This window comes from Mercenaria mercenaria, chromosome 13 (genome assembly GCF_021730395.1).
Source record: "Mercenaria mercenaria strain notata chromosome 13, MADL_Memer_1, whole genome shotgun sequence".
Lineage (NCBI taxonomy): Eukaryota > Metazoa > Mollusca > Bivalvia > Venerida > Veneridae > Mercenaria > Mercenaria mercenaria.
The window spans coordinates 30,970,719-30,983,461 of NC_069373.1; the positions used below are offsets into that span (position 1 = coordinate 30,970,719).

The 12,743-nt window shown below is 33.5% G+C and overlaps 1 protein-coding gene across 1 annotated transcript in view; it reads right to left on the reverse strand.

Moving 5' to 3' along the window:
- LOC123530064 (protein jagged-1-like) overlaps window positions 1-12,743 on the reverse strand; it is a 46,883-nt gene that overhangs the window by 22,266 nt on the left and 11,874 nt on the right. Inside the window, exon 6 of the mRNA XM_053520806.1 lies at window positions 12,114-12,221. Within this exon, the coding sequence (XP_053376781.1) occupies window positions 12,114-12,221 (108 nt within the window). The remainder of the gene's footprint in view (window positions 1-12,113; window positions 12,222-12,743) is intronic.

Here is a 12,743-nt window from a genome sequence, read left to right on the forward strand (position 1 = left end):
CCCCCTAGCACCGGTTTAAGCAGTATTCAATCTTCAAATCTAAATGAATTGAAATCAATGAAGTCGCCATATGACCTATAAATGTATCGGTGCAACGTTAAACCCAACAAAATAAATAAATTGATATTATATTAGTTTAGTCTCCGTTATCAAAATTAGTTTAGATGACATTATACAATTAGTAGTCACTAGTCTGATCATTCAGTAGAATATTTTTCAAAAATGGTTGCAGCATTCTGATGCCTGATAGCAACAAATAAATACCTTATTGTCAATGTTAATGGCATAGCAGAAATGCTTAAACACACAAAATATAGTTAGAATTTTGAACGGTTAAGTTCTACTGAACGACCGGTCTAAAATACAACTTGTCTGATATTTACATATTGCAGAGCCAACCTGACGAGTGTATTGTTTTAGATTTCAAGTATGTGACAGTGACTTTCATCGTACTACCCAATATTATGTCGTTTCTATTTTAAGCGGTATGTAAATAAACAATCATTTACATTCTCGTTTACGAAATTAGATCAAAAGTCCGTTTGTTGGAGTGGATGGAAATGAGATCGTTTTGTATGGATCTTTTGACGGTTCGATCTTTCATCTGTCCATCAAAGTTTTTGTTTCTACTTTGCATAACATAGAATGTACTTTGCTAAAGTTTTTTCCGGTTCCTATTGATTGTTTTTTTCTGTGATTCTTATACAATCGGCAGTGTATTAAGGTTAATAATTACTGAAGTTAATGCCAGGAAATACAGTACTATTTAAAATGAATTTTAAGATTGTAATAACATTTTTAGAACTAACTCGTTGTGCTTTAAATATCAAGGCAGAGCTTTAAAAGCATTAAATCATATTTACGGTGAGTGTATTTAAACATAATGGCGTATTAATAATGACATATTTCAGTTAGTGAAAAGATCGGAACTAAATTAACTAATTTTAGTTGTCTTTGTAGAAGCTTATTAAAGAGTAAGGAATTAGATACGTTTTAAAAATGAAAACACAGACTCTGTATCTGCACCGGAAATGTTGTTAATTGTTATTCATTTGTTTTATTTAAATTTCGAAACGCCATAATAATTTGCGATAACTGTGATAACTCTAAATTCAATTTGATTTATTATTTCATATGTTTTGTTGATTTTACACAATTGGAAAAATGATTAAAAGTATTGAGTCGGTATATGTACATATGAATAGAGGTTCTAACAAATATACATAATTTTACAATGATTTTGCGTCGTAAACTTGTTTTTTTTTTACCTCATGTTACCCAGTTTGAAACCGACCTAAATTTCATAGACACAATTATTCTGACAATGTATATACATATCAGGTAAAATATGTAGTCCCTAGAGTGTTGAGAAAATGAGTGTTTTTCTATGATCTGATTATTTTAAGAAATCATATAAGCCAGTTTTGAATTTTCCTTAGATTTCGTAAAGTCAAATATTCTGACACAGTGTGATGAAAAACAAAATGTTAGCAAGGGCTTCCTATTAATTAACCTTGTGACCTATGGTTTGTCCCCAGATAACCATTACCGAACTCTTCCGATATTTTTATTTAGGGTAACAATCTGACCAAGTTCCATAAAGCTTAGATTAAAATTGTGACCCCTAGAATGTTAATAGTCAAAATGCTGAGTTAAATTTGCACTTTGTGCTAAAGTGAGCTGAAATGATAAACTGGATTTAATTGAGAAGTAATTAAATGTACAACACCCCTCACTTTCAAAGCACCGGTTTAAGTGAAATTCTATTGTGTACAGTAGAGGAAAGAACAAGCTAACCCGTATTTACTTGCGATAGTTCAACAAACAACAGACGATTGTGTTTCTTTTTATACCTGCGACACATTCATTTACACATTAAGATTTTACTGCTTATATAAAATGAATTCCTTCTTTACTAATTTATCTTCATGGGGGATTAAAGCAAATGGTTTTTGCCAAAATTTATTTTTGTGTAGTAATAATTTCATGGAACCCTAGACCTGTGTGATTGTGGAGTCGAGTGAAAGTATATATGTATAGTTATAATTCACATAAAACGGTGCTGAGGGGCTTATGGGTGTATCACGCTTCATTACCTCTTGAAAACAGAGTCAAATTTGTTATTTTCTTGCTTTTTTAAGTCCTTTGCCTCGTCCAATTTTCTTTTAGACTTTACAGTTCATATTCTACATTGTATGTTTATGAAAAATATTGTTTTACTTCTGTTAAGATTTATATATAATTAATTTCAATGATGGCACCACTTCGAACAACAAAACTCGGTCGAAATGAAACTAATTGTACAGTGTTTAAGTACCTGAAAGACCTCATTTCCGATCAGTTAATTCAAATAAACAATAAAAGGTTAGATTAGATTTCCCGAAAGCACAGCACCCCAAACTCAACCAGAGAGCCATGCATCGCAACTTAGGCCCGCAACAAAAAGAAACTGTAGCGGAAAGATATAACAGAAATGCAAGTATGAATATTCAACAGTGAAAGTCACGTCCCAAAGGACGGCCGGTGGCCAAACAAATTTGAGAGCGTACATCTTTTGAAATACCTGCATAGCAGATACTCAATGAACTGCATAAATCATATGTAAAGTCTGCAATATCAGATACTTTGTTTGCAGATGGGTACGTAAATTTAAAAACGGTTAGGCAGTCCTTAAAGGCAGAGCTTGTCTTGGCAGGACCAAAACAGCAGGGACGTCAAAGAACATTGCTGCGAAGAAATCCTAGTACACGGTGTCCTAGATAGCATCTTTTCATGGCTTGTCAACAAGGAGAACTCATGAAATTCTCACCAAGAACTAGGGTTTAAGAAAGGTTTGTACCCAGTGAGCGCCTCACATGTTAACCAAGGAGCAAAAGGCCAATAGGATGTAATGTGCTAAAAGAAACGCTGAAAAAAAAGTGTTCAAATTAAGATGATCTCACAATGTCACAGCTCCTAACAGGGGATGAGACATGGATATACTTTTATGAGCCATAGTGTCGCGTTGACAACAGACAGTGGCGGCGAAAAGGTGGCCAGTAATTGCGAAAAAGTGTCAAAAATGTTTTGTATTCCATTTTCTTAACTTAAGGGGTAGTCTTGTACAAATTTCTACACCACCAGGGAAGTCAGTCACTGGACACTTTTATAGAGACAAAATACCAAAAGCTGCTAAACGAAAATAAAAATTGCGTCCAAGGAATGGTTTTCTTCGTGGTCTCCACTTGATCCATGACAAAGCTGCGGCTCACAGAAGTGCCATTGTTCAAAAGTTTCCTAGAGATGAAAAAGTGGAACAAATCAATCATTCCGCTTATTCACCAGATCTAATTCTTTGTGACTTTTTCCTCTTTCCAAGACTGAAAAAGATCCTGGCTTGGAGCAATTATTTATCGAATAAGGCACTTTGGAGTAATATTTTCAAGTTAATTAAGATCATACCAAGGACAGACTACTCTTCAGCGTTTCCTCTTAGATTTCTCAAATGCGGAAATGCGTAGAAGTTAGGAGCGAATACTTTAAACGGGTAAACCTTAATTTGAGGTCTGAACACAAACCGTGTACCAAATTGCAGCAAAATTGTCATCATATTTAGAATGGCTCACGTATTTCGAGAAATATGCTGCAAAGTCATAATTATAAGTGTGAGAGAACCTTCGTTCTCTTTTCTACAATAAATGATAGACAAAAAGTTATATATTGTGAATTATCAAACAGGAGATAGGCAATGAAATGTATGTGCAACCATAGAAATATCTTTTAACCTAGTACGCTTTGCACATTTTGTGGAAAAGCATACAATTCCAGCAAAACATGAGACAAACCGTAATGTTTAAGTTTGGCTAATGAAATAGTGTTGAATATTTTACCATTACTCTGCTATTCAATTTGATTAAAAATTTTATTTAAAGTATAAAGTTAGTGTGAAAACCACCGCCAATCCATTTCTATCACATATTTTATACCTTCCCGAAATTCACATGAAGAATTGTTCCCCCAGATTCTACCGACAAATTGTCATGACTTATTCACAAACAGAGATAATGTACACAAATATATCGCCACCAGAATATTTCTGACAAATTACGGCAAAGCCATACAGCTTGTTCGATGTACCAGGTCTTCCTTTGAAGTCAACGAGGCAACAAAGAAATCGTTATAAAAATCTCACGTTCATCAGTAAATGTATCATACTTGAAAACAAATATCCATTTATAAATGATATTAGATCTGAAACACATCTGTCTTTTTTTAAAAGTGGGATCTGTCTATGTTTTGTTTTATAAAAATGGAAGACCAGGAGTCATTTTCATCAACGTTTAAAGAAGTACCCTTTGAAACGCTGAACTCACTTTTTACCATGTATTTATAAAATATGTACAAACGTATTTACATTAACAATAACAAACAAACACCGTTTAGATCTAATTAAATCCGTTTTAATCCAGTCAATTCGATCAGCGGGCATTCCTCTAATTACAAACAAATTAATTATTTCAACAATTTCTTATGTTAAAATAGCGATGTAAAACACCAAACATCTTTAAATAACAATTTCAGACAATCAAACAGTTTGATACGTTGTGTTGATAACATTTAAAAGACTTGTTAGCAATTAACGGATAAATACACAATGTACACGCTTAACGTGTTAACACGATGTCGCACGTGTTAATTCCCGCGGCGATTCACGGTAACATACAGAAAAATTTGAGTGGTCGTAATTGCGGTGATTAATTAAGTGTGAAAAAATCAAACAGTTCTGAAATTGGTGGTCGCATTAGTGGATTAGCGGTCTGGTCGCATTTTCGGACAAACGACCATTGGTTTTAAGAAGGAAATATTCCGTTCTTTGCAAAATCGGTCGTATTAGCGGTGCGGTCGTAATTTCGGCGTGGTCGTAAGTAGGAATTTTACTGTACGTATTATCATGAATCTCTCCAAATGAATGTTTAGAAATTTAAAGTATGGCATTCCCTGTTTGATATTTGACTGTATTTTAGTCTAAATCTGAGATCTAGAATGTTGATAAAAGTCAAAGTTGGAACCTATTTTCTGAAAACGTTTTCACGGCAATAAATCAGAACAAAACAGTCTGAATGTCAATCAGACTGCCTTCCGACTAAAACTGGTTCAAAGTGTTTAAAGTTAGGTTGTACTTCGCTAATTTTTTAAACATAACGCCCATAATTGCTCCTTTTTATTCTCATATGTATACTAACATCCCGTTTTACGCGACAGGACAATATATAAGTACGAAAGTTGCTGCAAAATGCAGCAAAAGGAAACTCCGTGCCAAACAAAGCAGTGATTGTAGTACTGATAGAACAACAGATGATATAACGATACTTGTGTCTATGTTGTGAACCATAGGCAAACAGACATTCTGGTGGGGTTTCATGAATGCTGTAAAAAAACTTTGTCTTTATAGTGTGAGCAGGATTTTTATTGTTATATTTAGTGACCTAATCATTGACTGATCATGACTCATATGCTAAATTGACCTCTAGGTTTCGGTATATGGAATGAAACGTATTGTATACACAAGGTTGTGCTTAAATTCAGACGTACGTAGCTGTTCATTCGAAATGACTGAGTTTCAAACTGAGTTCAGATGTTATCAAGACAATTATTCTGATATATATCTAATCAGGAATGTGGGCTGTATATGATACTTTTAAGTTAACAAGGTCGGCTTTTAACGAGAATTTTGGAGGATTCTCTCCCTTAATTATTGACTATGTAAAAGCTATTCCCAATAACTGCCTACATGTTTTATTGCTTTCTATGGTGTAATATGCGAGATTTATTTCCGTGTATTGCCAAAAACAAAATATTAAAGAATTATTGATTTGGGTCATGAATGACACGACTTTAGCTAATGTAAGGGTGACTCATGTAAGGTTTCATGAATCTATATCAAATACATTTTGAGCTAGGCGTGTCACAAGGTGAAAATGTGCATTTTTGACTATTTCAGGGGCCATAACTCTAAAATTAGGGGACAGAGCCAGACGAAAAATAGAATGTGCGCAAGTTCATATCATGATAAAGATCCATGCAAGGTTTCATTAATTTATATCATATACTTTTTGAGCTAGGCGTGTCACGAACTTCGGACGTATGCACGGACGCACGGACGGAAGGAAGGAAGTTCTAATGAAACAGTATTTATGTGACACCCCCATTGTTCTCTCTATTGTTCTAACAGTCACATAAAAAGAAAAAGGTCACATAAACAGAACGGAATGAATGACTTCAAAGAGAAAGTACCGTTATGCAGTCACTTAACCATCATTTCGCGGGCACGGATGGACGCACGGACAAGAGCAAATCTATGCCCCCACCACTTATGGTGGGGGGGGGGGGGCACGATTCATCCTGTGTACTTCTTTATAATATCTAAGTTACTTAGTTTTGTATAAACAATGATATATATAAAACAAATATGCCATTCAGATATCTATTTGTGCTTGTTATACAATTCAATCAAGAAATCAAATTTACCCGTGTAAACTACAGTTTCTTTAGCTGTAAAGGTGACTATTTTGCATGCTTTCCACGAACATAACCGGAACATAAATGTAGGTCCTACTAAAGTCGAGATAACCTTACCGTGCAAACTTATGGAAAGCATGCTATTTTAAATGTTGTTTTTTTCTTTTGCTTGTTTTGTTTTCAAGCTTGGATTTCATTCCTAAAATATACATTATATTGCTTGTCTGTTAATTTTCCCTTTTCTTCGTACAGCATGGAAATCATGCTGCCAGTAGTATCTTTTATTCAAATAAATGCACACATTCTCTCCCCCACCAACCAGCTTTCACTGATCGCCTAACTTCCAAATTACATTATTTCCTAAGAAAATTATTCTTACTGGCGTCGTTTTTCTCCTGTCATTAAATGTTTCAATATTCCAAAGATATTTAGCTTTCAGTCAAAACTAATGAAATTTATGTTGATTCGTATTATTCTCCAATCTGACTAAAGTACATCTCCAATTAACGCTACGCACATAGGATCTGAAAACGTGCTATTGATAGCCTCGTTCTGACGACCCTTCCGACAGCCAATCAGAGCCTTACTTACAACATTTTGTATGTGAATGTAGAAAATCTATATTTAGCCTGGGTTTTTCATATTTATATTTCTTATGACGACCACATCGCGACTCACTGTATGGTAACTACAACGGTAGCCGTGTGTTTGGATTTGTCCAATATGGCCGATCAAAGCAAAACACAATGAAACATCATATAAGTTCTTAAAGATATTTACTACGTCTTGCTACGTTTCGTTACCAAACTCTGTTCAGTAACCCTTGTAATGTCCAAAAAAGTAATCATTGGACTGACATGACGATCGGAGTCGTATTTATAATAAAAATATCTTGTAAGCTCATGGATATTTTTCAATATCGCGTCAGATGTTCCAAAATTTCATTTTATTATCTATAAAATCAAACTATTTGGACTAAATGGGTGTAAGTATGCATAAACTGTGATATGTACAAAGCACCTAATAGTCCACGGCCATTCGTAATCCCGCTCGAAAGTAGTTGAGAAATATATCCACATATATCAAATTATTCCTTGGTCCAAGACAAAAATAATAGGTATGTATCTCTTTTGGGGACCACGACTGGATCCGAAAATGACGTCATCAATATGGTGATCGCTTACGAAAATAATACTGCTGAATAATGATTAAAAATATTAATAAAATTGCTTATAATATCGGTTACGATGTTATTAAACAAGCCAATTGGACATATCAAATATATTATATTTTCACTTTCTCAGTAGAAAATTATTTAAGTTATTTTAATTGTTTTTGTACCCCATCCACCTAATTTACAATGCATTTTTACATGTCGCTTCTAGAAATAAAATATTTTCGACTAATGTTATGGCGTTGAATCTGAAATAAGATTACTTCCAAACGTTACAAGAAATATAACATACAATAAGGGAAAATACGTTATTAATATCTGGTTTTAATCAGTACCTAAAAGGAAAGGATTTTGTCGAAAATGCAATACAAATCAATGTCGGCACAAAAATTGTCTATGCTGTTATTATTAGAACATGTACAGCATTAGAACATGTGCATATTACATGCATTGTTTGCAATTTTATTTAAACAAATTTAAGTACGATCAAGACGACTATGCCGGTTGAAATTTAACAGATTTTTTCTTAAAGTTAGATTCATAATAGTCGACTCAGTTACTCAGAAATACTGATTAATCATATGCATTCAAACTTGACATCAACACTGAAAGCGTTTTACTTAATTCGTCTTCAGCTCCGCGATAACAAAAGTATCTATAAACAATATTATTTATTCATTTAAACGTTTATTATGGGCTTTCCGTAATTATGTTTAGCTAATTGCAGGAGGTGGGGCATCAGGGTCAGGGGATAATCATTTCATTTTCTTTCTTTCTTCATTCTTTCTCTGAAACTGAAAAATATTTCTCAACAGATCCGATTTGTGATAAACTATGACTCATGTTAATGCAACGCATATTTGAACCGTAAAACTCTGCAACAATGCATGTATATGTAAGAACGTGATAAATACATTGTACATGAAGGAAGAAAAGCCAATAGACAGAAAGCTTAAAACGTAAAATAAATGTACGTAGTGCGGCAAATAAAATCTGGAAAGCCTTGGAACGGTCAGTTGCAAAACAATGCTGGCAGTAATACTCACACTCTATATCACCACCATATTCCAATGTTATAGAACATTATACGTAAACTTAATCCCCCGACTGATGAGTGTCTTATTCACGCAAGGGAAACTGAGGGCACGCTATTAATTGAAACACAAAAATGATCGAGTAAATATCTACATTAAATATGTAAATAGCCTCTGGTCCTTTAGTATTATGAAGTACGTTAAATATCATTATAATATAGTTCAGCTTAAGCTGGTGCTAAAGGGCATGAGATTTTTTCACATTTCTAAATCTCTCAGGAACATATTTAGTCAAACCAAGTCTTCTATTATCTTGATTATTTGCGTTCTATACTTTCAAGGGATCTTCTTAAAGCTTTTAACAAATCATTTGCGCATGTTCTCCATGCCGTTACAGAAAGCAGAATACCAGCAGAACATTATGAAGGATCCGGCAAATCAAGAAAGTAGAAATATATCAAAGCAACTCAGTCCCAATGGCCTTTAAGAACCACCAGTCATGGCGTGGTCCACCTCTTTCGTTGGTCGTGATCAAAGAGGAAAGTGTAGCATCCAGCTGACAAAAGAATGAACACCGAATATGCAACATATCTCCAGATAAGAGGGTCAGAATCGCATATGATAAAACATTTAATCATTTGTGACAATTTTCATTGAAATTGATAAATAACTACTGTTTTGATACACTTAGTAATAATTTTTTTAATTGCTATTAAACTTAGAAAAAAACCCACACAAGTCTGAATTACAATCGTAAAATTTAGTAGAATATTCTTGCACTTGATAATAGCAGTATATCTGCAAAAGGGCATGTTGATAACGTTCACTGAATTCTTGAAAGGCGCTCTTGCAAATATATGAAGATTATATAAAAGTTAAGGAAAGTGTATTTATTAAATGTCGCATATAACCGACAAACAACATGACCTACAGATGATTGTGACAAACTACGTATCTAGTAACAGATAGTTATCTAAGCTGATATATTGCTATATTGCAGAAGACTGTATGGGGAACATCCCCATCTGAATAGAGAAAAACTCCAGTAAATTAACTTGAAAGTGTAAATCAATTTAAGATATGGAGATATATCAATCCCAAGCGATGCAGTATTGTAGTCTTTGAATTGTTAGTTTTATTTAATAACTACACCTCCCTGACATAAAAAATGACAACTATTCGAGCAACATCTGATTGTTTGTATTTGAAAACTTCACCAAGAATGCGTAAATTGTTTTTTTACATATAGTAGCCACACATAACTGTGTTTAACGTTTTCTAAATCTACGACAAGCTAGGCAGAAATAGTTCTCATGGATTACTTATTATCAAAAACTGCATTCCCTTACGAAACATCGTTTAATAAGGAGATGCTTTGACAAACTGCCTCACAGGTTCACACGGAAATTCTTTTTAGCAATGTTACAGCAGGAAAAGGCTTAACTGAAATTACATGCCCAAGAAAAGGCGTTTAATTAAAGCAGTTCCTTTGTAATTCATTGGATTATTTGGTAAATATGTATAAAGAGTAAAGGAATCATATGAAACGACGAAACAGCACACCCTGTAATTGCTGGAATGTTTTTTTCAGAATCTGCATATACTTTGTCGCACTCTTGTTTTCACATGAGGTAAATATCAGTTCGACATGAAGATATACGATTTAATAAATTAGAAGAGGTACATGTATTAGAGGTTAAATTATCTATGAAACGAACATAATGTAATTGTATATGCAATTAAGGAATCAAAAATAGTATTGCTGATCATATATGCGAGCTTTGATTGAAAATACAAATGAAGAGATGTGATTAGTTATCAAATCTTGTTAATTTAAAGGACTCAGTGTGTAGTTTTAAGTATTATACTTTTCTTTTGTAAAACGTAAATATACTGTAGCGCTAAATGACGATGACATCATAGACCAATCGTATGCTGGACAAAAACATTCTTACAGAAATCTTTTGATGATTTATTTCGTAGATGTCTTTGACTTAGTTTTAACTGATTGGAATTATCAATTTCAATAGGAGAATCTGCATTACAAAATAGTTTACAACAAGCTGTAAATGCATTAGAAAAAGCATTTTTAAAATTGTAGCAGATTTTTCTTTCTATTGATTTTGAGTTCTGACCACAGTGTCGGGGCATTTAGCTGATCTGACACACTCATACAGATAACAAGGGTATATAGATACATATAATTATAATCGACTATTTTGGTGATAGATTATTAGACTATTTCTATTTTAAATCGAACAAACTGCGCCATTAAATAGACATTTGCTCACTTGATATCGTTATTCAGTCGTTTTCGTCATTTTTGATATATATGGATATTTTCCTTTTTCATTTTAAGCATAATGAATTCCATCCTTTTCTATAAAAGTGTTTTATCTGCTAGAATAAACATAACCTTCACTAAATATATCAATTTTGCAATCATAACATAGTTTTCAAAGACGTTGTCACATGTATTTATTCAGCAGCCTACAATTTTTTATTTTCTCTTAAGCCGCCATATTTATGACGTCATAACTTTTCCCAGTCGCGTGCCTGGAAAGAGATACATGGGAAATTACAATAACTCACTTCAATCTACAATGTGGTATAGGTCTCTATATTTCTCAATATTTTTCTCACGGCGGCCCATATTCCCACAATTTGACATGCACTATAAGGCGGATTTTTAAGGGATAATTTTTCTTTCTAGTGAATTGTCTAGACGCAATTTTATGCCTTATTCGTCCTGCTAAATATTGGCAAGGCAACTGGTTTCGGCCTTAGACAATTACAATCTTTCAGTGCGTATTCCTGCTTATAGGCGGAATCCGTGTTATATTAATCTAAATTGCAATTCAAGCGGAATCCGCCCTACAACTTAAGAAGTTTTCTCAGATAATTCTGGGAGCAATTAAATTTTCGTATGGGGTGTCTACTATAGCACAAGTACTTGCATTCTAGAAAGGATTAGTCGTACATGTGGCTGAAAATGGTTATTCATATTTCTCTTTGGTATATGATAGATAAAGTTATTCGGTTTTCCTATTACACAAGAACTCTCTGCAGAACAGGTACCTCAATAACAGGAAGGTCCATTATTAAAGAATGCTGAACCAAGTATCCTAAAGACGTAATTAAACAGTCTTTTAATTAAAAACCAAAAACAATGAAAGAGTTTAAAACGGATAATCATTCAGTTTGAATATCTTACTTGGCATTTCAAGGATTTCACAGAATTTAGAAGGATCATCTGGTTTCATTCCTGATTCACAATTTGTCTTCGTGTGCAAACGCACACGTGCATCTAATTATTTTGAGTGGTAAAATGTTGAAACTACGAATTAAAGTAAGATACTTGACACATACGTTTGTGCAGGATTTAAAACAATCAAATTTCTACATACCATTTCCACAGTATGTGCCGTTATATCCCGCGGCACAAGTGCATTCATGCTGATTGTTTTGTATAGCACAGGTACCTGCATTCTGGCAAGGATTGGTTTCACATGTGACTGAAAATATTATATATATTATTTTTCTTATATGACTGACAAAATTTATATTTTCTTTACTACTTGAGAGCTAAGTGCGAATTAGGCAGGTTCAAACTAAAAAGGTTTGCTCATACAGGACTTTGAGGAGATAAGGTTTATATTACATCAAAAAGTGAGCTTTGTTTTAAAGACTAACTACCGAAATTGTGTGTCTCTAAAATAATTTCGTGGCATGATTAAATAATCATTTAAAATTTTTATTTGGCATTAATATTTTCACATAATATATAAGCGTTATCTTTATTCATACTATTTACAGTATATAAGTGTACTTTGTATTTCTAAAATTCTTTCAATTAAACCAAATGGCGGACTTTTTACCTGTCAAGAATGTCCTAAGGCGGATTGTTTCAGGGATTTTTCTTGCTAGTGAATTGTCTAGACGCAATTTTATGGCGTATGTTTTCTGGCTAAATATTGGCTATATATATGATAGATACAGTTATTCGATTTTCCTAATACACGAGAACTATCTGCAGA